This window comes from Arachis duranensis, chromosome 3 (genome assembly GCF_000817695.3).
Source record: "Arachis duranensis cultivar V14167 chromosome 3, aradu.V14167.gnm2.J7QH, whole genome shotgun sequence".
NCBI classification, from domain to species: domain Eukaryota; kingdom Viridiplantae; phylum Streptophyta; class Magnoliopsida; order Fabales; family Fabaceae; genus Arachis; species Arachis duranensis.
Window position 1 is genome coordinate 7,652,239 of NC_029774.3, and position 26,417 is coordinate 7,678,655.

General features: G+C 33.0%; 3 protein-coding genes across 3 annotated transcripts; 2 read left to right on the top strand and 1 right to left on the bottom strand.

The window, feature by feature from the left end:
• Nucleotides 1–334: 334 nt before the first annotated feature.
• On the top strand, nucleotides 335–12,560 carry LOC107477270 (DDT domain-containing protein PTM). Its single transcript, XM_016097255.3, has 10 exons — nucleotides 335–2,269; nucleotides 2,372–2,980; nucleotides 3,374–4,532; nucleotides 5,205–5,484; nucleotides 5,572–5,696; nucleotides 6,512–6,972; nucleotides 7,079–7,107; nucleotides 10,176–10,856; nucleotides 11,051–11,250; nucleotides 11,862–12,560. Exons 1-10 carry the CDS (start codon nucleotides 657–659, stop codon nucleotides 11,865–11,867), a joined length of 5,163 nt encoding a protein of 1,720 aa, XP_015952741.1. The 5' UTR covers nucleotides 335–656; the 3' UTR covers nucleotides 11,868–12,560.
• Nucleotides 12,561–13,428: 868 nt separating this feature from the next.
• On the top strand, nucleotides 13,429–15,292 carry LOC107477313 (ubiquitin-conjugating enzyme E2 20). The gene is made up of 6 exons (XM_016097302.3): nucleotides 13,429–13,808; nucleotides 13,921–13,948; nucleotides 14,031–14,258; nucleotides 14,764–14,827; nucleotides 14,928–14,987; nucleotides 15,085–15,292. The coding sequence occupies exons 1-6, from the start codon at nucleotides 13,708–13,710 to the stop codon at nucleotides 15,129–15,131; spliced, it is 528 nt and encodes a 175-aa protein (XP_015952788.1). The 5' UTR covers nucleotides 13,429–13,707; the 3' UTR covers nucleotides 15,132–15,292.
• Nucleotides 15,293–15,439: 147 nt separating this feature from the next.
• Nucleotides 15,440–23,971, bottom strand: LOC107477301 (hexokinase-3). Its single transcript, XM_052258119.1, has 10 exons — nucleotides 23,910–23,971; nucleotides 18,868–19,074; nucleotides 17,967–18,117; nucleotides 17,674–17,856; nucleotides 17,327–17,401; nucleotides 16,738–16,893; nucleotides 16,561–16,659; nucleotides 16,351–16,478; nucleotides 16,138–16,219; nucleotides 15,440–16,052 (listed from the first exon to the last, which is right to left on the bottom strand). The coding sequence occupies exons 1-10, from the start codon at nucleotides 23,969–23,971 to the stop codon at nucleotides 15,684–15,686; spliced, it is 1,512 nt and encodes a 503-aa protein (XP_052114079.1). The 3' UTR covers nucleotides 15,440–15,683.
• Nucleotides 23,972–26,417: the final 2,446 nt, after the last annotated feature.

The following is a 26,417-nucleotide window of genomic DNA, read 5'->3' on the forward strand; positions in this document are numbered from 1 at the left end:
TCATTGAAGTCTTGAGCTAAAATTGAAGGTCTGAAAAGCCTGAAATTAATTTTATTGAAAGATATGTCAACTAAATTGTTGATAACATTCATCAGTCAGAGTGAAAGAAATTTAGAATTTGTCTGCGCTGGTGCAACGAGACTATGTCTTTAGTTCTTAAAAGTTTTTTTTTTTGGTGTTCTCTTTTTTTTTTTAATCTCATGACAAAAGAAAAAATTACATACTTTTAAAATATTGCCTAAAAACAGGAAGTTCTAATGAGTATTTTTCTACAATCATTTTTAAGATATCTAATATATGTAATTGATTTTCCGGGAAAAAAATTACTTGATTTCTGTTTTCGATTTCTCTCCCAGCAGTGCTACTTGCTTTGACCCACTTTGGAGAGAGAGAAGAGAGAGAAAGAAGTGGCATTTTCGATTTTGGTAACTTCCTTCCGCATCCTTTCTCTCCCTCTTCCCTTTCGTTTCCATTAAACAAACGACACTCACATTTTTTTTTTGGTCCAAAAACCATAAAAAGCCACCCAAAAACCCTCTCTCTCTTCCTTTTTCTCTCTCTGTGCGTGCCCAATTCGAAAGCAAGGTTTCTTCTCTACCCACTTCTCCCTTTGCATCCAATTTTCAAAAAACCCCTGCTATGATCCTAGTTTCTTCATGATGGAGTTTGTGGGCAAAATCGTGAAGAAAGAGGTCAAAGGTGTTGGGTTTGTCACCGGAACCGTCAAATCCTACGACCCTTCTTCAAGTTTCGTCGAGATCCTCTACGACAACGGCGATTCTGAGGAGCTGGAATCAAACGAAGTGGTTTTGCTTCTTCAACAAGCTCAGCCGGAGCTCGCTAAGCCAAAGACTCGGGTTGGCCGGAAGCCCAAGAAGCGCCGCCGTGTTGAGAAGAAGGCCGGAGCTGGAGACAGTTCAGGTAATGCCAATGGAAATTTGGTTTTGGAAGTTAGTGAAATTAGGGATAATTCGGAAGTGAATGGTGAATTAGGTCTTGGAATTGAGGAAAAGCTAGGAAATGGGAATGCTAATGCGAATGGGAGTGTGGAGTCAATTGTGAGTGATGGAACTCTTGGGAGGGAAATTGGGGTTGAGGGGGATTTAAATTTGAATAAGGATGTAGCCGTAAATGGAAGTTGTCTTAGGGATAAGCTTGATTTGAATTCTGGGATTAATCTCAATGAGGATTTGAATCTTAATGATGGGTGTGGTTTATTGACTTTTGATGGCACTGAGGTTGGTTTAACGAGAAGAGATTGTATTGACTTGAATTTGGATGTCAATAATGACGATGATGTCAGCATGAATGGGGGATCTTTGGGCGGCAGGAAGTTGCAGCGGGAATGTAATTTTGATTTGAATGTCGAGGTGTGCGAAGATGTAAAGGAAACCCGCGGCGATGTTGCCAATGGCAATGGTATTTATGAGGCAAATGCCATATTGGGTAAGATGGGTCAGCTCCAAGGAGACATGACAAATCTTAATCAGAGATCTATGGAAGTTGATGATGTTCGTAGCGATTTGAATGAGGTTTCCAAAGATTTCACACCAGAGGTAGATCATGTTTCTGCCAACCATGCAGCTACAGATGCTTCTTTGTGTTCGATTGAAGGAAAGGAAGACAACGATAACAGAGGCGATATAGCAGCTGTTGGCTCTCTTCAGGTTTCAGATGTTGTTTCTGTGGAGACTCAGCAAATGGATAGTCCTTGCGAAGCTGGTTTAGTCGTAACTCATGAAGACCAAGAGGGGACAGGAAGTCTTAGCAAACAAGGAAGGGGTCGAAGGAAAAGAAGAAAAATAGCGGATGAACTAAATAATACCCCAGAGACAGGTTTAAGGAGGAGCTCTCGCCGGGCATTAGCTAGAAAACATGCTTCAAGCGTCATAGTGTCACTGGAGATGGATGATCCTATGGTGTCTGTGGAAACCAGTGCCATGGCAGAAGAAAAACCTGTAACTGTAATATCTGGTCATGAACAGTCCAAAATTTGTCAGGCGAAGTTGCAATTACCCCCTTCTTCCCAAAATTTAAATTTAGATGATGTTCCTGTTCTTGAAGTCTTTTCTATTTATGCTTGTTTAAGGTCATTCAGTACTTTATTATTTTTGAGTCCATTTGAGTTGGAGGATCTTGTAGCTGCTTTGAAGTCCGAAACCCCCAGTGTATTATTTGATAGCATTCATGTTTCTATTTTGGAAACTTTGAGAAAGCATTTGGAATACCTTTCCAATGAGGGTATCCAATCTGCATCTGATTGTCTGAGGTATATTTAATTTGAATTTTTCTGTTGTCATCCTTGTCAGTATGTTTAATTGTGTTCTCTGCATAAGTTCTTCATTTTTTCTATTTTTAACTTTTTGTGTAGGAATCTTAATTGGGATTTTCTGGACATTGTCACATGGCCTATTTTCATGGCCGAGTACCTTCTGATTCATGGTTCAGGATTTAAAACTAGCTTTAATCTTAACTACTCAAATTTCACAGCTGACTACTACAAACAACCTGTGAATGTGAAGGTTGGGATTCTTCAGTATCTCTGTGATGATATGATCGAAGCAGAAGCAATAAGGTCTGAGCTTAACAGGAGATCGTTGGTAACTGAGAACAGTGTTGCTTCTGATCAGAATATGTATTTTGACACTTGTAAGAAACGGAGAGCTGGAACAGATGTGTCTGGTGGCTCCTGCTTGACTGAGGAAATTGCAGATGACACTGACTGGAACAGTGATGACTGCTACCTTTGCAAGATGGATGGTAATTTAATATGCTGTGATGGTTGCCCTGCTGCATTCCACTCCAAGTGTGTTGGAATTGCAAGTGACAATCTGCCTGAAGGGGACTGGTATTGCCCTGAGTGTGCAATTGGCACACACAGGGCATGGATGAAATCACGTAGGTCACTTCGAGGAGCAGATTTGATAGGGAGTGATATTCATGGCCGTCTTTATTTTAGCAGCTATGGTTACTTGTTAGTGTAAGTGTTCATTTATTTCCTTTTCTAGGTAATCTTCATATCAGTGCCCCCACCACTTGTTAAGTGTCTTTTGTTATCAAATATTCTTTGTCAAGTGACATAAGTTCTTTTATAGGAATTAGGCTTGGATTTCAGCTGTAATTTTAGGCTGTTTGCTAGGTTGGTCTACTGTTTCTCCCTTCTTATCAGACATGATTGATGCCTGGCATCTAACTAGATGACATTCTGATTACTTTCATTTCAATCGCAAACTTACTCTAAGTGTAGTTTCGTTGATGAATGATCTTGAACCATTAAGTGCATTTTTTTTCTTGTCATTGTACATCACACTCTATACTTTTGTATGTTGTTTGTACACGATCAAAGTTAATTTGCATGCTGAAATTTTTGCAGGTCGGACTCATCTGATGAGGGGTCTTTGTTCAATTACTACCACAGAAATGATCTACATTTAGTGATTGAAGCTTTAAAGTCTATGGATACTTCGTCCGGAGGCTTAATAACGGCTATCTACAAGCATTGGGATATCCCTGCTAACCCAAGTGTGGAGACTAGTAACTTGGTCGTCTTGAACCAAAGCTCCACCAAGAACCTTCATGTGAAGGGTGAATCTTCTGCAATGAAGACATCTTTAGCTCCCATTACTTTTTCAGAAGCATGTTTGGTGAATAATCGTGTGGTTGATGAAAGAAAGTTAGATGAAAATTCTACAATTGACTGTTGTAATCATCCTGGCCAAGATTTTCCTAAAGCTGGGAATCGCTTGGATTCAGCAACAACTATAGAAAGTCCCTGTGCTGTTTCAGAAGGATCAGCTGATACCACACAAGTTAGACCAGGCATCGAGAATGTTCAAATGAATGGGCTTTACGATTCCAATAGATCTGATGAGTCCTTGAATCAGGCAGGGATACCGGAAAAACATCATCCAGTTGGTGACAGTTCTTTGGTATCATCTAGCTTAGATGTGGAACATAAGAGGAAATTAAGATCTGTGGATGCTAGTTGTGCCCAATTGCCTGAAGATAAGGATACCTCTGATGTGCCTTTTGGAATAGACTATGTAAACTATTATAGCTTTGCCCGAACGGCCTCATTAATTGCACATGAGTTGATGAGTAAGTCACCTGAAAAGATAAATAAGAATATTGTATTGACTGAAGACGACATAATTTCAGAGCAAGTCAAGGCCATTATGAAGAAATCTACAAGCTTCTGCTGGCCAAGTATTCAAAACCTGCATGCAGCTGCCCAAAAGGAAAATTGTGGGTGGTGCTTTTCTTGCAAAGTTGCAAATGATGACAGGGATTGCTTGTTTAATTCTGTAATGAAGCCTGTTTGGGAAGTGTCTGAAAGTACTTTTGGTGGACTTCATCCCAGCAAGATCCAGAATGGACATCTCAGGGATATCATCTGTCATATTCTCTCCCTTGAGGATCGATTACGCGGGATTTTGTTGGGTCCATGGTTGAATATACAACAAACTGATCTTTGGCATAAGGAGCTTATGAAGACCGGTGATCTTCGTCCTGCTAAAAAGTTATTGCTTATTGTAAGGATATTCCTTCTCTCCGGCATCAGCACCTTTTCCATTTCATCTCCGATTTCAACGTAGAAACTCATTTGGTTGACATAATTGTTCACCTCGTCTTTTATTCTAAAGCCTTGGGTTGATAAATTCTATACTCTTTTTACCGTTTGCTGGTAGTGTAAAGGAAAAGCATATCTGTTAATTCAAATATTGTTTTTACAGTACACAAGTGATTGGAATTTTAACCCAGACCATGGTAAGGGTTTTATTCTGTTTCTTTCTAGTTGCTATATATATACGCGCGTGCGCAAGAGAAAGGGAAAGGTGTCCATATATTTGGACTGTTCTTCCAAAATCTCTAGTTTTTAGCAGTTTATCTTTTACTCTGTTTTCTCTTGTTGATGATGATGATGACTTCACATAATATAATCCTCATTGTTTCTACCTACTTTCTCTAATTGATCATTTATCTTTTATATAAAAATAATATACAGGCTTTTGTTATGTTTATTAGACACACACACACACACACAGATTACTTCTTATATGATGTCATGATACTTGCAACAAAAGAAGCATATCTTTTTTTTTGGTTAGCTGGGTAACATCATCTAGCTTTCGAGTTTATACTGTTCTCTGAATTCAGTTGTCCTCAATATTTTGTCTAACACTGTCTAATATAAAAATTTGCAGTTGGAATCCAATTTGCGGCCTTTTGCTTTTGCAGCAGATTGGTTAAAGCATGTGGATTCTATTGGTACCATGGGATCAGCTATTCATTTTGTGGCCAGTTTACGCACAAGGCATGGTATTGGGAAGAAAAGGGCTAGGTTTTCTGATGCTGAACCCAATCCATCTTCAAACAATGCAAGCGGTTTGGGAATGTATTGGTGGAGAGGTGGTAAGCTTTCCCGGCAGTTGTTTAATTGCAAGAGTTTGCCCCGCTCATTGGTTGCCAAGGCTGCTAGACAAGGTAAGCAAATTGTTCTCATGTATGGTAGTTGTGTAAGATGTCTCGTCATCTTAATGATTGTCGTAAATTTATTTGGAATTTTTGCAGGGGGTTGCTCAAAGATTCCAGGCATTTTGTATCCTGAAAATTCAGATTTTGCTAGGCGAAGCAAATGCATTGCATGGCGGGCTGCTGTTGAGATGTCAACAAGTGTTGAGCAGCTTGCTGTACAGGTATGAGGAACTTGTTTATTTTTGCTCAACTATTAAATAACTGAAACTCTTGAAAAATGAATGTTTACATAGTTTATTGGATCCTTGTTTCCAAATTAGAAAAGCACAGAACTCGTACATTTGGAGACTGGTTGTTCACTAATTAATTATTGTCTCAACAAAATTCTTGGTTTTTGAGGATATCTTAGATTCCAAATGGGTTTTGTAAGCTATTAAGAAGAAGGCTCTCCCCAGTGAGAAAGCTGAGAAACTATGGGATGGGCTTACAATAAGTCTGGGTTGTTGTACAACTTGCTAGGTTGGAATTTACATTTAGAAGTACAAGAAGCTATTGTTTTAGTTAAATTGACTATTGAGGCCTTTGTTTTATTATGATGTTTCTGTACAAACTCATATTATGACATTAATCATCCATTTTTCAAATGGATATATGATTATATTTAGAATTTTTGTTTTGTGCAAGTTCATATGTATTTATAAAATAGATTGGAACTCCCATTTCATGCTATGACCCTACACTGTACGTTCCTAGCTCCGTTGTCCATTCTCATCTAGGAACTATACACTTGACAACCTTGGTTTCACCCCATGGAATCCAAGCACGAATTTCCCACTCTGGTTACCTGATAAAAATAGATAGGGGTAAATGTTATATTCCAATATATTGGAAACAGGAAAATCTGTGCATGTATCAGCTGTGGCCTTCCCTTCAATGTTACACACTGGCCTTTTATAATTGGTAGAAGCTGATGAAATTCTGACGTAATGAAATAATTACGAGTTGTAATCCGCTGTTGATTTTGCCATATTTTCAGGTTAGAGAGCTTTATTCTAACATAAAGTGGCGTGATATTGAAAATAGCCATTCTCAATATGTCTTGGACAAGGAATCTAGAAAAGCAGTTAGACTGTTCAAGAAAGCAATTGTACGCAGGAAGTCCACTGAAGGGAAATCTGTGAAGTACCTTATTGATTTTGGGAAGAGAAGGGCTATTCCTGATGTTGTTACCAAACATGGTTCTGTGTTGGAAGAACCCTCAAGTGAGAGAAAAAAATATTGGCTGGAAGAATCTTATTTACCCATGCATCTTTTAAAGAATTTTGAGGAAAAAAGAATCATTCGGAAGTCCGATGTAAAGAAACTTGGGAAAACTATTGAGATTGGTAGAGTTAATAGGAAGGTTCCTCAACAAAGAGGATTTCCGTATTTGTTTTCTAGACTGGAAAGATCTGATTGTCATCAGTGTGGGCACTGCAACAAAGATGTTCCTATCAGGTATTTGCAGTATTCACTCATCTTGATAAGTGCAGTGAGATGTTTCTTCCTTATTAATTTCTTAATTTGTTGCTTACTTATGTATGTACTTATCTCAAAATTGCAGGGATGCTGTGAGCTGCCAATATTGCAAAGGTGTGTTTTTATCCTTTCAATATGGCCTTTTTATTTTTCTTGATTTTGAAATGCACATTGGCTTTAATTTGTTTCACATGTATCTTTTAATTTATCCATCTAATTCTCCACTACTGTGGCTTTAAGTGGTATCTCACCGAATCTTGTATTGTCATCATTCAATGTCCTCGCATATGGATGTAGTCATAAACATGCTTGTCAAATCTGCTGTACAGTTTTTTCGATGTTATTGACAAAGTATAGAAAAGCAGAAGTGTTTAGTCATGTTTTTTCAGTGACATCTCAACATACTCTTTTTAACTAAATTGGGGTGTTCATTTTTTTATAATTTCATGTTCAACGTAAAGAAATATAAAAGACTGCTCCATAATTTGACAATAGTGATAAAAAGATTCAATTTATGGACAAAATTAAAGTGACAACCCTAAAATTGTTTAAAACATGGCCAAGTTATATGGAGATAATTACGTTTATTTCACTAAGTGGAATTGACTATATAGATTAACTGATGCCGTTGTTCTCTATGGAGTTATAAGGTCTGAATAAAATACATGCTTCTATATCGAGTATATGTCAATGATAGATTTGGAGCATAGTTGATTATATGTCCATAGTTTACTATATAAACCTTACCTTGGACCCAATAACAGTTAAAAAATGTCAAACATGGAATTGTAACACGAGATGGAAGCTTCTATCTTTTGCATGTAGTTTTATTCACTAGTATATAGATACTTATATAGTAACATATATAAGCATAATAAGAACATAATTAAAAAAAAAATATAAAATTATAGAACATTGTAATATATTGTTGTCTTTTGAGGTTGTATGATTCTTTACAAGCCTTATAATAAAAAACCTCTGGGCATAAGACATACCTTACATCAGAACATAGGCATCCAATTTTAGGAGGCATTAGAAGCCAAAAACATGTAATACCCATTTAGCTCAGGTAGTGTAAGACAAAAACAAACAATTGATAGAACTAACAATTGTACAAGTTACACCCACCCACAACTCCACAAAATTGCTCCCCCAGCTTTGTCACTAACATCACAAAAAATGGTCCCATTGCCTACTCAACTGAGAAAAACGTTGTGAGGTCACAGTGAATAGGCTTCAGAAGAAGCGAGAACATTAATGTGGGTGGCTGCTGGGTGAATGTCTAGGTTCGACGGGGATAAATTTTCAGTTGCTAGACCTAGAAGTCGCATACGATTAGAAGGGTTACTTGCAGTGAAAATGCACAAATCAAAATCTCTACAAGCTTGTACATGATTACCTTAAATCCAATAGATCAAGCTTAGAGTTAGGAACCAGATCGGAGAAACAATGAAAACACGTAGAATCCTATGATTGTATGACTTGGATTGCAATTTTGACTACCACAACTATGCATGTCAGCAAAGTTTCCTTCATTATAACTCGAGCGATATTTTCCTTTTTTATCCAAAGTTTAGGGTTGGGTTTTGCCAAGTCTAACAATGTGCATAAATTTGCTTTGGATGGCAAATCCCGAGTTATGTAAATTTTCAATGAACAGCTCTTTGTAAGCTTAATTCGTAACATGAAAGCCAAAATTGTTACCCTTGTAAAAGTTTAAGTTGTTAGTTGAAGGTCCCAAGTTTGGGTTTATATTTGTGACACAAATGTTGCAAAGAATAAATATTAAAATACTTTACTTTTTGATAGAATGAATTCATTGAGATGAAGTGATAGTACAGAAAGCGAGGAGGAACAATAAATATCAATGTAAGGATGTTTTCCAGCCCAAATAAAGCTCAGTTAGAGAAACTTCTTAGAAAAGATTGTGAGCTTTGCACCAAATGATACAGGTTATTGAGTCTTACCCAATCCATTTGATGTCGTAGAAATCTACTTAAAGATGCAGAAAGTCTGCTCTTGCCAAAAGCACCATATTCTGGTAGGCTCTCCTTCAAAAACCATGAGAGCTGCCCTCAAAACTGATCCAAGGATCTAGGACACACCAACCTTCATCTAGAGAAATAAAAGAAATATCTCCCCATAAGTTCCCTAAAAATTGATATGAGAATTGTGCTATCCACCTTCAAGTACTTAATTCAAATTATATTTTCATGTGTGCTACGTCATAGGTTATCGTCATTTAGTTTCTTATAATGGCAACTCTGGATGCATGCCATATAACATTTCAAACATGTTCCAATTCCATACAGGGGTTTTCCTTTATGTTATTTTATTTTAAATAAAAGAAATAAAATGCATGGAGGACAAGGGATCCTCGAAATGTAGAACAAACAAAAAATGACATCACTGAAACGATTATGCACAGGAAACCATAGCACAGTGCCTAATCCTATCCCACAAGATCTACTTTAAGGACATAAGAATTATGTTCCAACGAATACAACAACAAAAAAAAAAAGGAATAAACTGTACATTACCATGAAGATTTGGCTTCTGTCCTCATCCAGCAGGACGAAGTTGACAAACCTAGTCAAAGATCTAGGACACACCCAACACTCGCCACAGAATACTTTAAAAGAAAGAAGGGGAAAATGAGTAAACAAAGCTCATAACACACACAGTGAGGAAAATTGCCTTTTGTGGTGCTATGTTTGTTTTTTTTTTTTCTTCAATTAATGAATGTCATCTTCTGCAATGAATACAAATCGAAAGTGAAACAGATAAGCAGGAAGCCCTAAACATGGAATTTTATTAAGCAATTTGATTTACTAGGATAGGAAGTTTCAGATATTAAATTCTAATATAATTTGGAAACTATGGTAACTTTTACTTGACCTTATTAATATTTAGAGGCCAACACTTGTCTTGGTCCATATCTAATAAAAGAAGTTGAAGAGAACAAATTAAATTTCATTGTTATCAGTATTTATTTTTTATTCAGTTTTGAACTAATGATAATTCATTAACATGAGCATAGTTTATATTTTGTATGTGTTACCAAGGACTGATTTTTATTTTCATATGCTCTTTCTGATGCTTTTTCTACATCTTTTGGGTTTATTATTTTTCACGAACTATTGTAGTACTTAAACATCTGATCATTGTATTGTAATTTGTAGGACATTTTCATAAGAAGCATGTAAGGAAATGTAGTGGCACAAGGGCTACTAGATGCACATATTCATGTCACAGATGCGAGGGTGGGATGCATGCAAAGACTAAAACTAATTCAAAAAGAAAGAGAGTTGACTCTAAACAGCAGAAGGTTGAATCACAGACATGTAAAAATACTCCCTCAGTTAGTAAGTCGGTGAGCCTTAAAGGCAATAAAAGGGCTTTGAGTAAGGCACGGAAGGCAAAATCTCAAACTAATAAGAAGATCGCACCAAGTGTACCACTTCGTCGTTCTACTAGGAAGGCCAAATCCTTGTACATGTACAGTCAAATGAATGGAGGGCGGAAAAAAGGAATTCAAAGTAAAAAGAAAGTTGGACGTAAAAAGGGGAAGCAAAATAAATCAAAGAAGGCAAATAATCAGAAGCCGAAAGAAACTACTGCTCAGCAAGAGAAGTGTATGCCAACTACTGTTTGTAAGAAGAGAACAAACGTTTGTAGCAGCTACTGGCATAATGGTCTTTGGTTGTCTAGAAAGCCAAATGATGAACGGGTAGTGTTGTTTCGGGAAAAAAAGCATGTTTTCTCCTCTGAGGGTTTTTCTGCTGCCACTGATAATCCTAAATGCGGCATTTGTTCTGGAGATGGACCCGAATTACATTATATTGCTTGTGACATATGTGGAGGTAATTTTTATTCTTCTGTTTGATTTCTCCCTCTGGGGCTTAGGGTTGAATTGGAAAAGAAGAGACTGACTTATTACAAATTATGGACAAATCTTTTAAGTGTATTTGTACTATGTTGTTAAGCATTATATCGCCTGTCTGTTGTTCATTTGTTATGATATTGTCATGCCTTCTGAACACATGCCACGATGCAGATTGGTATCATGGGGATGCTGTTGGGCTCACTGTAGAGAATTCCAGACAATTAATTGGATTTAAGTGTCATGTTTGTCTTCAAAGGCATGCTCCGATCTGCCCCCATATGACATGTAAAGCACTGTCTCTCACTGGAAACAGCACTAAAGAGTGTGCTGAGGAACTATCAAATTCTGTATCTCTCCAGTTTCCGACTGAGGTATGTTTGCCATATTTAAGCCCAAATTGTTGATTGACCTTGTTACGTAGAAGGTGGAATGACAAAAGCTCAATTGAGCAAAGAAATGTTTGAAAATTTGTCTAGGCTTAGTGACTGCACATTGAAAGGTTTTGAAACATTAAATATTTAAATAGATGTTTTAGCTATTCAATCGTATTTGTACATGCTTCTGGAATTAGTTGTACTTTAGATGATTTGATGCGTAACTTGATTATAGATTTGATAACTTAAGCATTATTTTGCTGAGTTTGGGCAATTTAGTTGCGTTGTATTCGTTTTCGTGGAACTATTCAAGAGGGCGGCACTCACTTCTAGCACTAATATATCTGAGATAAATATTTGAACAAACACTCCAGGATGTATGCTTTTTATTTATTTGTGAAAAAATATGTATATTGCCCATGCTTGATAGTACGATTAATCTTTCGGTTCTGAATGGCTTTGATGACTGTGAATATATCCGATCTGAGATAGATTTAGCTTGTCTATTTTGTATATTCTCTTCAATTCTAACAAAATTGCTTCTGGGAAAAAAAGTGATGAATTCTCGCTACGTGTAAGATACTTACAATTGTTTATCTTCATTCCAGGTTTGATGATTTGCTTTGCATGGTGGAGATGAGATGCCACATTCTTGTAGAGTTTTTCTTCCTGCAAGATAAGGTGCCACATTTTATAATTTTTTGTAAAAACAGGATAGAAGAGTGTTTCTAATGAGAGGGTCACTGTGGAAGGAATGATTTCTTGATCATGGTTCAACTTTGTGCCTTCAGTTTCAACAATCTTGGAGGAGGGTATGAAAATAACGAAATGACAAGCTAGTGCCAAAAAGGCTAAGATAACTGTAATGCAGAGACGCCATAGAGTTCTTACACCAATTGCATTCATCATTGGTATTCTAAGTTCTAACCCATTAGAATTCATTGTAGTGGCATTCTTTAGTGTAGGTCTTTTTTACTTTACTGGGAATTCTTATGGTGTCTTGGAGTTAACTTTCTACTAGGAATGGAGTATATAAATCATAGCAGATCTTAGAACACATAATATGATTATCACAGCAGATAGTAAATAGAATATTGCTCTGTAATAGTTTTTTTTTTTTTCTTGCAGTGATGCCTGTCTGAGAAAGTTGGTGTCACTTACCACTTTGGTTTGATTTTTCTTAACCCTCCCTTTGGGTTCCAAAATCTATTTTCAATATTCTCGTGTTTGCTTTAAGGGAGAAAAAATGGTCATGCCCCGAAGTTCAAAGTCCCAACCAGATATGAGAGGATATTTAATCTATTAAACAGTATTGAGTCCATGTGGTGAAAGGAGTAAAATAATTTGGCGATCTAAAATTGTTTTGTGAAATGCCTATTAATTGAATATCATTCTTAACAAATCATATTTGCTAGGAATAATTTTGATGGACTTAAGTGTTTTACGTTTTAACCTTATTGTGGTTTCTTTTTTTTGTAAAATATAGTTATGCTGCGAGTTAAATTGTATAATTGTGAATAACTGAATAATAACATGCAAAGATGAGAGGCTAAGGTGGAGCATATTTATAAGAGAAATGGCAAATCATTGAGCAGATTTCATGGCCCCATGGGAATGCTTTAGCATTTGGTTTACTTGTTTATTGTGTCCCTTTAGAGTGGAGCAATATTTCTTGAATTCAAAATATTTTGGTTTGTTTGGATAAGTTTCTATGAAAAGTTTTTTTTAATGTTTATTATAAAATTTTAAAAAAATAAAAATAATTTTATGTTTGGATATATCATATAAAAATATTTTTTATTAAACAAGTATTTTTATATTTTATTATATTATCACATTAGTAAAATTTTTTACATTAAATTAAACTTTTAAATAAACATGTAAAAAAGTTTTTTTTTAATTTATCTAAATATATAAATTTAAGATAAAAAACTCATGTAGTTGTCAAAGTTAAAAGTCATTTAATACGAATTTAGTTAAACTTATTAAATCATCTAATAATTTTCATCTATTAACTTTAGATAAAAACGTGAGTTTTCAACTAAATTTAATTGGATCATCCTTTAAAAAAAATGAGGCTCCTATCTATAGGAAGGCAGGGCTTTTTCTTTTCTCTTTTGCTTTAAAAGGCAGAGAGAGGGTTATCCAATCCGACACGCTCCGCAAACGGCGCCTTTTATTTTTGTGTGTTGCATAACGTTCTTATTCTTTGGCCATCCCAAATTAGCCTCTGTTATGTTCTGTTATGTTGGTCACTTGATGTTCCTGAAACCCACAACGGCTACCACCCACTCTCTTCTTTCTTTTTAAACCCAACTCACTCTTCATTTTCACTTCAATTCACTCACTCATATTCTCCTCTTACTTCTTCCTCTTTCATAGCAATAATTAACAATCAACAACAACAATAACATTATCATTTACTAATTAATCTAGTTCTATAATTCCATTACTATGGCTTCCAACACCATCATCAATGTCCACACTCACACTGAAACTGCACAGCCCAACATCACTCCTACAAAGACCGTTGATTCTCACTCTGTTCTTAGAAGGTACACTTCCTCACATCAAATCCATCAACCACTTTTCTTTCTAATCTCTTCTCTATTATGTAACTCCTAATTCCTTGTATATTGAACTCATCATGAACAAACAAACAAACAGGTTGCAGTCTGAATTGATGGCTTTGATGGTAACCACCAAACACAAAGTTCCATTATTCTCTTTATTTGAGGAATTCTATAATTAATTAATGTCTTAATTTTGTGGGACAGATGAGTGGAGATTGTGGTATATCTGCATTTCCGGAAGAGGACAACATAATGTTATGGAAAGGGACAATTAAAGGAAGCAAGGACACAGTTTTTGAAGGAACTGAGTATAAGTTGTCACTCTCTTTTCCCAATGATTACCCTTTCAAGCCTCCTAAAGTCAAGTTTGAAACTACCTGCTTCCATCCCAATCTTGATCTTCATGGCAACATTTGCTTGGACATACTTCAGGTATCATCCAAATGTTGATTTCATGCACTAATTTTATGTTTCTCCCTAATATTATATGAATTTAATTTTCATACACTAATGCAGAAGAATTTTAAGACCAAGGGGATGAAATAAGTTTTACTCATAAGTACTGACAAAATTTCTCACAGCCCTATCTCTTATAACATAGGTCCTTCCCTTCATACTACTTTAAGTGTTTTTGTTTCAAATAACTGTCTTCTATCGTAAATAACTTGGGTTGGTCGAGTAGTCAGTTCAATAGTCCACTTAAATAAGTGTCACGAGTTCAAATCTCACATTGTATATGCAGCAACTCGATGACTAGCAATAAACCTTTAAATGATGCTCAAATCCACAACGAATTAGTTATTGATGTGGCTTGATAAAGGATACCATGTTAGGAAAACCAAAATAAAAAAAATCTTATGGTTAATTACTAATTGTTAAATTAATGTAGTTAGACACAAATTTTATATCATCTTTTTGTCTGTTTTTTTTTTCATAGGATAAATGGTCATCTGCTTACGACGTTAGAACAATTCTTCTATCCATACAAAGTCTGCTTGGAGGTAATTATTGGCAAAGTTAAAATGACACTGGATTCATATTTTGAAAAGTGCTTTTTTGTTTATGATTCTCTTGTTGAAGTCCTTTTTTTTCATAATTTAGAGCCAAACATTAGTTCACCACTAAATCCACAAGCAGCACAGCTTTGGAGCAATCAAGAAGGTAACAAGCATTGGTCCAATTCATCTATATGACATGAGTGATTAACTACAATTGGTTTGCAAGGGTTATTAAAATGATTTTTGCATATGTTCTACAGAATACAGGAAGATGGTACAGAAGTTGTACAAAACAACAAGTGCTTAGCTTTAACAGCAACATTGGTGGAGTCTAATCAAGCTTAGTTTAGAGAAGGTCCTTTTGTATGTCTGCTTTGTAGAAGAGGAAGGATGAATCCATATTTATTTTTGGGTGCTCCATGGATATCTTCCTTGAATTCTTTTTAATATATCATTGCATGTCTCTTTATATATCAACTTTGCCCAACCAAACTGTTAATTGACCGATATATAAGCCAGTAAAGAACTATAACTGAAGTGAATGTGACTTATAATTATAAATACTTGAAGGGGCACCTTTATATAACTTTAGGTGGAAATATAAAACTTTGAAAATGCTTGATAAAAATACCCTTCAATCTTCTCTACCATCCAAAAAATCTCAAATGACTAAGAATGTTCACCCTAAACACTTCTCAGTGAAATAAATAAATGACAAGAATAATATTATCCCTTAACAAAGAATAGGCAGAATCTTCCTTTATACAGAGATTAAATAAGAATAATAATTAACAAAAAAGAAGAATAATCTAATTTACAGGGGCTTTATGTATAAATAAAGAATATATAATTATAGCAGCTATATTCTATCCACATTATTGGATGAATGTGAAGCAGCAAGCAATGCTGTACCAATACCTGATCCATCTTCAGTAACCTTAAGAATTACATGCTTAGCAATATCTTCACCCAATATTTCATGCAAAGCTTCATGCAAGTACTCTCGAAACAATGTATAGTTAGAATACAAGCCTCCTTCAATTGCCACAACTGTTCTTCTCATTTTCATATCACTTCTCCTTCCACCTGTGATGCCACCACTCCCATCCCTACCAATCTTCTTCAAGATACCGACTATACCGGCTGCTGCCAACCGAGCGGCTCGGCGAGTCACAATCCCACATACTTTCATCATGAGTTTTCTTACCTTTAAAGGAACATCAGGAACCTAAGACAACACAAAAATGATTAGTAAAGGGTAACAGACATTCGAATTGTTTAAGGGCGAATATATGGTATCTAACTTGTTTTACCTCAAGGATGTCTTTCAGGATTCTTTCTACTTCTCTCAAATTTGGAGAATCATCCTCGTGCATAGCGGCGATCATAGGAGTACTAAAGTTGCATCAAAGACATAGTTGAATGAAATTATATAAATTCACAGTCTGGCTGTTATAAAATAACTATCAATATGAACAAAATGATACATTAAGATAATCAATGTATGAATGATATAAAGGACAAACCTCAGTATGAAAGGCATTGAAAACTTTGAAGAAATATGTCCAAGAATATCTGACTCTAGTGACATCTTGAGAATGATTCTCCTCACAATGTCGCCAAGATACATTCCTGATATCATCTTCTCAAAGCCCTGCAACCAATTAAACCTTGAAAATTTGAGTCGTGACAAATCAATTAGGCAACAGGATTTTTAGGAGAAACAGAATATGAACCTGATCATTTGGGTTAGGACTCTCAGCATTTAAATCAATGTCATACGATGTTCTTGGTAAATGAGATGACCAAAAGTTCCCCCATTCCATATTCACAACCTAATAAACATAAAGGTTAATGAAATAAGTTTCGAAACAAATAAGAAAATAACAAAAGAATGATGATCTATATATTACCATGGATCTTGATGTTGTGAGAAGACCTTGACATTTAATAATAGCATCGGTTCGTTCCAAATAACAGGCATTGGTACTAGTCCCGATCACTATAGCTGCCACAGTATCAGCATCATGATAATGTCCAAGGGCTAAAGTTCCAACAGTGTCGTTAACCTGATTAAAATGAACACAATCACATATCAAGTGAATAATCAAACCTAATAAAAAAGGCTAGTTTTACATAAAATCAGAAAAAATGAATCAAACATTCACTCTAAATTTCAACAAAGCACATAGCATGTTGAAAATCATTATGTCCATTCCCAAGAAAAATGCAAGCAACTATAGAATGACATGCATAATCACAATAGCCAGCAATGTTGATATGCAATATAATTGCCTGGGCTTGGCATCAAAGATTCCAGAAGAGGGAAGGGTAAAGATAAACATTATTGCAACAGTTCACGTTTCACAAAATTTAAACATGTTAAGTGCAATCCTTTATCTATTATAATACGAAAAAGAAATAAAAATAATTAAATTCTAGTGCTAACAACACAAAATGCAAAATGGATCCAAATCTTAGACAAAGAAACTACTTCCTTACCAATGCAGCTACCCGCAAATCTAGGCCTTTTCGTACCAAGGCTTCTTGCAAACATGCAGGAACATCTTTTCCTACCTGACAACAAAACATTTTTTGGTACTTAATGCATTGCATGTCATTCAAATATATGGAACTCATCTTTATTTCACTACTATAAAAATAAAAGAAACAAAAAGCCAATCCAATTTGAATAGCTTTTCACATCAATTTTCTAACTTAAGGAGGGAATACATAAAACATAATCAAACCATTAAGCATGCACAAATAACTAGTGGAAGATAGTCATCAAGTTCTATTACAATGAAACAACAACCATCACAAAATGCTTCAAATGTCAACTTACTAACCATATCTACAATGGAAAACCCTTTTGTCCATGTTATTAAAATGCCTGAGCAAACAGATATTTGTTTGATGGGAAAGGAAAACGTAAAGCCAAGTTCTTTTCTTCTGGCCACTGAAAGCTCTGAATCATCTCCTTCTTTCTCAACAAATTCTTTCAATGAAGAAGCAATGAAATCAAAGAAATCCTTCAAGAAGTAAAATCAGTTAATTAAATACTACTATATTAAAATAATAATAATAATAATAATAAAAGAAAGCATAGAACACCAAAATTATGGAGGATAAACTATGTCACCTTGCTTGTGCTGGTCAATAGATGTTGGGGAATAGTTTGTAGTTCTACTTCATGTTCCAAGATAGCAGATTGTTGACCATTCAAATGAACTCTCAAGACCCTAAAATATGTACCTTCAAGATCTAGTGCATAATATGTTCCTCTTTCAGACCTGATCCAAAAAATTAACACTATATATTACTTATGTATTTAACTCTCATGCAACATCATAGGGACAAGATGCAAATAAAATGTTGACAGTGAAAATGACAGTTGCTAAGTGTATTGTGTATGCTTATAGCACCATCTCCAAACTTCACATGATGAATTCTTTTACCCATATTTCCCCAGCAATGATCAAAATAACTATAAAGGTATCATCAACTAAAACATAATAATGGATGCTGTAAACCCTTTCAAAATTTTCAGAACCGTGCATCACATGTCAAAATTCTCAGAACAGTGTAACTATAGTACAAAACCATAAATGCTTCTGTTGAAAAAGTAAATGCTATCATATGTACACCAGAGAAAGAAAAAAAAATCCTACTTGACCAGTTCTAAGACGTAATAATAATGCAAGAACTTCATCTACACCTATGAGAAGAAACTCAAAGAACAAAATAAATGAACTAGTTATAAATATAATACAGCTCATAAACAAACATAAAAAAAATACATAAAAGACTAATAAAAAATTGAGGGCGGTATTAATTAAGAGCAACAAGAAGTAAATTCGTGTCAGTAATATTATTAATATACATTTAACAAAAATAAAAATAAAACAAGCAAAGGGTTCACAAATGAAGGAAGAGTGGTACATTATTCTCCAATCAAATAGCTACAAGTAACAAAAACAAAGTTCCATGAACCAAAAAATGAAAAAATAAATAAATAAATGAAGAAAAGAAATGATTTTTACCCATTAGGAAGATTATGAACATGTGTGAGAAGCATTTTGAGCTTGGAGCCACCTTCTGATGCCAAACCAGCGTGCATCTCAACGGCCATGGCGTCCACCACCTGCCTCAGCCTCTCCACACTCGTCTCACACTCTTCCTCCACCTCCCTCACCACCCTAACCGCCTTCTTCCACTCCCTCCTCTTCCTCACCCTCCATCCCACCAAACTACATCATACGACGCCGTTTCTCCACTTCCCTCCGATCGTTCACCAAACGTCGTCGTTTTGACATGCACGTAGTAATAAATAATAATAATAAATAATGAATAGATATTGCTATCCGCAGTAGAAAATGAGAAAACGAGCTTCGATGAATAGCATTTAAGTTTCGGCTAGTTCGACGGTGGTTCTCCGGCGAGAGATGCCGGAACGTGTGGAGAGAGAGAGAAGAGAAAAAGAGAAGAGTGACGCGGCGGCTGAACACTATTTAAGGAATGGGACTGCATTGGAAGGAGGGACCGATAGGGAAACTTTTTATGAGGTGTGTGAAAAGACAATTGTGTCCCCGACATGTTCTAAATTTTCGGATTTCTTCCACGTTACACTTTTTAATTTTTACCGTGCAAATGAGTAATGACTAGATTTTTTAGGTTAGACGGTACTTTGACTTGTGCTAGTTGTGCTTCTATAATTCTATCTTAGTTACTAAATTAATTTTTTATTAGTTGAGTAATTTGTTTTAAATTTTAGTTAAATATATATAAATGATATTTAATCTCATTTTAATAAGTAATATATATATATATATGAGTTTAATTTTGATACATTAATAGTGTAAAATGTTTTATATAGTCGTATAATCATATTCGTTCTTTTGGATAATTATTCATGTGGTCAATATAAATATAATTATTTTTATTGATAGCACAGTTACATAATTAAATACACATATAAAAATATTTTATATTAACGGTACATCAAAACTAAATTCATGTAGATATATGACAAAATATTACAGCAATAATCATAATTTAATAGTTATAAGGTGTGGCTAAAATTTAACTTCAAAATAACTGGCTTAAACTTTTTCAATTGCAGATTTATGTAACTCAGTCGATTTTGCACTGAATTTGACCAATTAAAACTGCTAAGAGCATTCATGAATTTATATTTGTGCTATGGAATATTAGTTTATTAATAGTATATTCACTTAAAATGTAGCAGATAATACTTGATAAATTAATTTTCTATTTTGTTTTTTATTTTGTTTTTTTCTCTCAAGGGCAAAAGAATATCACATGCCAAAAAGGTTAAATGTTTGTTCAAATATACTATTGAAGCTTGAAATAAAATGTTGGATACTCCGGCACGGTCACATTTTCAAAAGGAAAAAAAAAAGGAGAACAAACCGCATTCACCTTAGTTGAATTGAAAGTTAACGTGTTGTTTTGTCTCCAACTCTCCATAGACTATAAAGAACCTATTCCAAAGTAGGAAACAGATCAATGACATTGCTCTGCTCTTTGCTAGTTCTATCATTTCAGCTTTTGGGGGTCATATTAAATCGATAGCTACTTTTTTCGAGTTAATAAGTACCAAAATAGTATCTCAAATTGGGTCCTGCATTAAAATTATTTATAAAATTTTAATTGTATTAATTATATTTTTTAGATTGACAAAAGTATAACACCTTAATTATTGATAATATAGATCATTAGTAACACATGTTATTTTATAATTTTATCACGTGTAATAATATAACGACGAATCGATCAGTAATACATGATATATTTATTGTGAACAAATATACTATGTGTCATAACATTATTTATTTATATACTTTTTCACTATAGTTAATTTTTTAATTAAATTAAGGTGTATTTAGTATACATGTGACAAAATATATAATTTGTAATTAATTCTTGATGGCAATCTCAGAAAAAATTGACTAAAAATTAAAGACACTTATTCTCCTATTTGATCGAGACTCGTATCAATCTAAAAAGATTATTATAAATTTTTAATCATTTCTAAATAAAATAAAGAAGTAAATCCAAATGATACTTAGCTTCTAGATAATATATGCTTGAAACAGAATCAACATTAATATCGTTCAATGAAGTAGAATATAAATTTATATGATAAAAATATTAAACCAAAAACATACTACAACATACATAACTTACATTAAGTACCAGGTTTTAGATTGAGACTTGCGTTAATTATTGGAAAAGAAATATAGATATTTTATATACATATTTTAATAATTATGGTTTAAAGAGAATCAGAGAAGGAATTAATTGCTTTTCGTTTGTCTAGGGTATAAACAAATAAACAATGTGAGGAATAGGAATGAAAGTATTAAATAAAAAGTTTTTAAAATTATTATAAAAAAATTGTATGATTAAAATTAAAATTTTAAAAATATTTATAGAAATTATTTATATAATTTGGCGTATATATTTAATTTTAAATACTAAAATAAGTTATTTAATATAAAATCAGAAATTAAGTAATGACATATATATAGACGAATAATATTATTGTAACATGTAACATGAGTTGACACATGCCAAATAATATTATGACACATTTTTTTAATTTTAAAAACGTAATTAATACAATTATTAAAATTTTAAAAATAATTTTAGTGTAAACGTCAATATCAAGAAACACTCTTTTCAACCGATGTTTTCTTTGTTCAAATTATAAGATGGAACATGTCATAAAGTTCCAAGATACTATCTGTCTAATCTATATATAAATACTAGTGTGTATGTTATTTACACTTATTATATATCGGGTATTAAATTGATAAGATCCTTATAAGAGAGGTTATGTATCCAAATAAAAATATGATGTAGTAAAAAACATCATAAGCACATTAGTTAAGAGAATGTAAGTAAAAGGTTCCAGTTTCTTTTCCTAATACATTCAATGTGTAAAAAATTTAAAAAATAAATTTATATTTTTCATTTAAATTTATACATATTGTATGTTTAAATAGTATATATATAATACTTATTAGCAAAATTTATCAAAAGATTTATGTCCACTTAATGTATGAGAAATAAAATAAGGACATAATATCTTTCATCATAATATTAATCTAGGAGCTACTTCATTTTCTTTCCAATCATATTACCTGAACATCAGAAATTAATTACTCCGTACTTTATGAAATAAAAATATTTTTTTTAGTTACAATGACCAAAATGATTTATGTATTAAAATTTAGTAACTAATATAATTCTATACAATGTATAAAATAACAAAAATATGATATATGTAAGGAGAATGTTAGGAGAACAGTGATTTTATTAAACAATATGAATAATTACTAATCAAATAAAAATATATTACACTTTTAAATTAACTTTTTAAATTTTAATATTAAAATAATCATCCATACACTAATAAAATAAACATCCAATATATCTATTATTTACATTATTTAATATTTTTATTAAATTATTGTTCACCTATACTTTTCTTATATGTAATTATTACGCGAAGTCAATATGCCACATGATGCTTAATAGTCATTCCACTAATAATATCAAAACGGAATACGGATAAAGAACTATCTTGTTTAATAGGTTAAGTTATATAGTTAGCTTCAACATTTAGTGAAATTATAAATTAACTTTTATATTTTAAAAATTTATAATTAAATTTAAAAAAATAAAATTTATAATTTAATTTTTATCACTTAAAAAATATTTAATTTAATAGAATATTCTCAAAATATTTTTTATTTTAAACATATGAACTATATAATAAAAATTAATTTACAATTTTAATAAAAATATGGAGACCAATCATATAATTTAACTATTTAAAAATAACAAAAAAATTCTATAGACTATTTGAATTCATTTTGTCCCTCTCCAGCTCTCTCAGACTCACTTTCTCACTTTTCAAAATGACACCCCAATCTCAATCTCCAGTGCTCTCTGTCTCTCACCTCGATTCATCGTCGCCGCGCCGGATTCACCGCATTTGTATTCACGAGTCGGGTCTCGCCTCCTTCTTCCATCTCGCCTCTCTCATCCGGCGACTTTTTCTTCTCTTCCAATCCCAATACTGAACACTGATAAATGGAAGACAATAATTTCAATCACAAATATGCTTAAAACGAATAATTCAATGTCTAAGAAAAAATAGTAACAAATCAACATAAAAATAACATCTCAATTTATCAGTGGATCCAGCGCGGTGACAGAGACGAGAGGCACGACGATGGTGAACCGAGGTGAGAGACAGAGAACGATGGAGTTGGGGTGCCATTTTAAAAAGTGAGAAAGTGAGAGTGAAAGAGCTGGGGAGGGACGGGTGAGTTCAGATAGCCTAGAGAGCTTTTGGACATTTTCAAATGGTTAAATTGTATAGTTGGTTCTGATACTTTCACTAAGACTGCAAATTGGTTCTTATTGTCAAATATGTGCAACTCACACGTTTAAAATAAAGAATATGCAGATAATATTCTGTTAAATCAAACACTTTTTAAACGGCAGAAACTAAATTACAAATTTTAATTCTCTTTAGGAACCAATTACAAATTTTTAAAATATAAAAATTAATTTATAATTTCACTAAAAATATAGGAACCAACTGTATAATTTAACCTGTTTAATAATTATAAAATTCCAGAGACTAAATTAACCAATTTAAAAGCTCAATAACCAAATTGATTAATAGGTAAAATCTAAAAAATAAAATTCAATTATTATCCGAAAAAGCTCTAAATTATGCACATTACACAAATTCATAAAACTTCATCCCACAAATAAATTTGTCACTTTTTTGTTTTGAAATTTCGCTTAAGAGAATTTTAACTCTTAATTTTGAGGATGTCCGTATGAACTAGTTTTAATTTGTATTAATTATGAACTAGTTTTAATTTGTATTAATTGGAGTGGCAAATAATGTGTTAAACTTTAAAATGATTTTTTAATTCATAAAATACATTAATTTAGTCCATAATTTCCTAATTACATTATTTACGTATCTACAGTTATAAAAATTACATCTCATTTGATCTTTCATCTTATTAGCGACCATTTAACCATGTCACCGGCAACGACATGGAAAATGAGTACCACGGTAGAATTTGCCTCCATCGCTTTTGAGTCCTAATTCCGCCAGAACTTGCCTCCGCTTTTAGCATCTCTCCAGAGCTCTTTTAGACTCTTCTCAACGTCAACTGTGTTTTGCAAGACACCATCTCACTATTTTTGCAATTTGCGGTGGCGCCTCCCATGCCTTTTTCTCCGGCAATTTCCAACTCAACAACCGCACCATCTTGCTTGAGCTCGATGTCACAGCGTTTGTCGATGAGAAATTAGAGCCTGATTGAGATGGCTTCGACTTAATTCCAAGAAGTTCTGGAAGATCGACAGCGCTACCGAGAAGGTCGATTCAATAGCTCCACTGGCTAAGAGAGAGATTAGAGGAAGAAAAAGCCTATATAATGTTGTTGTAGATAAAGATGCTGGGACAGTGTGTGTGGGTATGAAAAATACGGAGTAGACATAAGAGAAAAAATCATGCGATGCAGAGGCGTATATGAATCGCGAGAGGAATATATCATCTTCAACAAGACCTGCGGTAAGCATAAAGGCTTGCATTTGGTGAAGATGGTTCTTATTCGAGCAATGGCAGAGGCAAGCTCTGACGGGATTAAGGTACAAGAGCGGTAGAGGTAAGCAAGCTCCAACATGGTGTTCATTTATCGCGTCACTGCCGGCAGCAAAATTAAATGGGCAGAAATGAAATGAGGGACCAACTAGATACATATTTTACAACTGATAAGTCAAGAATTAAATAAGTGCAATTCGTAAATTTCAAATACTGCTTTAAAGTTTAACTCGACAAATAATACTAAGCCTGTATATGTAAGAAGGCAATTTAAAATTTTTATTCCAATCCATTTTTAAGAGACCAACTTATCATAATAAAATTTTTTATCTTATAAAATTTTGAAAAAAGAACTATTATCAAATGAATTAAAATACAAAATAAAATTCGTAACTTAATAATTAATTAATCATAAAAAATATAAAAGTATTAGTTCACAAAAAAAATAATTTAAAAATCATAAAAACACTTAATATTTTTAGTTTTTATATATGTATATAAAGAGAGCACTACTGACTCATAAATATAGTAATTATTTTGATACGATTATTAATTTATACGTACCACTACGATATAAAAAATAGATCATTAAAAACTTGTCACGTGAAATCTATTTATCCACGTCAGTATTTATTATTTTTATTTACTTTTTTAAAAGATATTATGTTACTATATATATATATCCTCAATTTCTCATAAATAATTATAAAAAGATAAATATATCCTTTTAATTATTTTTGTTAAATTACTAGATAATCCTTTTTATTTCTATCACATAAATATTCTTTTTCAATAACAATTAAAATAAAAATCAAATCATCAAATTATTTTTAAAAAAATCAATTAACCTTAAAAATAATTTCAATTTTTAAAAAAATTATTGTCTATGTTTGTTCTTGTTCTTTACCCTAACTAACCCAAAAAAAATCAATTCTCCCAGTTCTCTTCTCCTTCATCTTGCTTGTTGGTTGCTTCCCAACTTGTCTCATCCGCTGCATGCTCTCCTGCTTCGCGCCGTCCTGTTATCGCTTATGCCTCGCCTTGTTTCACCTTTGCTGCCCTGCATCTCACCATCGTGCTTTTGCTGTCTTGCCTCACGTCGTTGGGCTGTTGCCCCCTACCTCGTGCCGTCTAAAGTATATTAGCTTTTTTGTTATTGATTCATGAGATATATTGAAAATCAATGGATATAAGAGTGATAGGGAGATAAACCTTTGACATTGATGAAGTTCTTATAAATTTTGTACTGACTTAATTATGTTCTAATAAAAAAGGTATATTTTCTATACTTGGGTCTTGCAATATTTAAACTTAAAAAAAAATATGACACTTTTAACATTGAAAATATTTTAGCAAAAACATTCTTATTAGAAAAAAATAGAAGAGAATCACAATCAAATAATACTTTTTTGGGTGAATTAGGGTAAAGAACAAGAACAATAAATTAGAGTAAAGAACAAAAATAAACATAGATAATATATCTTTTTGAAATTAGAATTATTTTTAAAATTAATTAATCTTTGTTTTTCTTTTTTGAAATAATTTGATGATTTGATTTTTATTTTAATTGTTATTGAAAAAGGATATTTCTGTGATAGAAATAAAAAGGATTATTTAGTCATTTAAAAAAAATTTAAATAATATATTTGTCTTTTTATAACTATTAATGAAGATATTTGTGTATATAGTAACATAATATTTTTTAAAAATAAATATAAAATAATGCTAATGTGGATAAATATATAATTCACATGACAAGTTTTTATTTGTCATCTTTTTATATCGTACTGGTATGCATAAATTAGTAATCGTATGTATCGAAAGTCCGAAACAAACATTAATAAATATTATTATTTTGAACCAACATTTGATCAATAACAATTTACACTCATATTTATCGGTATTTGTATATAAAAACATATAATTTAT

Bases quoted from the DNA above. Each gene is read 5' to 3' on its own strand.
- LOC107477270 (XM_016097255.3), top strand. From the start codon at position 657: ATGATGGAGTTTGTGGGCAAAATCGTGAAGAAAGAGGTCAAAGGTGTT. The intron at 5,485-5,571 runs GTAAGCAAATTG...GAATTTTTGCAG, and splicing joins TGCCAAGGCTGCTAGACAAG to GGGGTTGCTCAAAGATTCCA. The intron at 7,108-10,175 runs GTGTGTTTTTAT...TGTAATTTGTAG, and splicing joins GAGCTGCCAATATTGCAAAG to GACATTTTCATAAGAAGCAT.
- LOC107477301 (XM_052258119.1), bottom strand. From the start codon at position 23,971: ATGGAGGCAAATTCTACCGTGGTACTCATTTTCCATGTCGTTGCCGGT. The intron at 16,479-16,560 runs GTTCATATTCTG...AATTGGTTGCAG, and splicing joins GTCCTAACCCAAATGATCAG to GGCTTTGAGAAGATGATATC. The intron at 16,220-16,350 runs GTTTGTCCTTTA...ATGCAACTTTAG, and splicing joins TCAATGCCTTTCATACTGAG to TACTCCTATGATCGCCGCTA.
- LOC107477313 (XM_016097302.3), top strand. From the start codon at position 13,708: ATGGCTTCCAACACCATCATCAATGTCCACACTCACACTGAAACTGCA. The intron at 13,809-13,920 runs GTACACTTCCTC...ACAAACAAACAG, and splicing joins TCTCACTCTGTTCTTAGAAG to GTTGCAGTCTGAATTGATGG. The intron at 14,259-14,763 runs GTATCATCCAAA...TTTTTTTCATAG, and splicing joins TTTGCTTGGACATACTTCAG to GATAAATGGTCATCTGCTTA.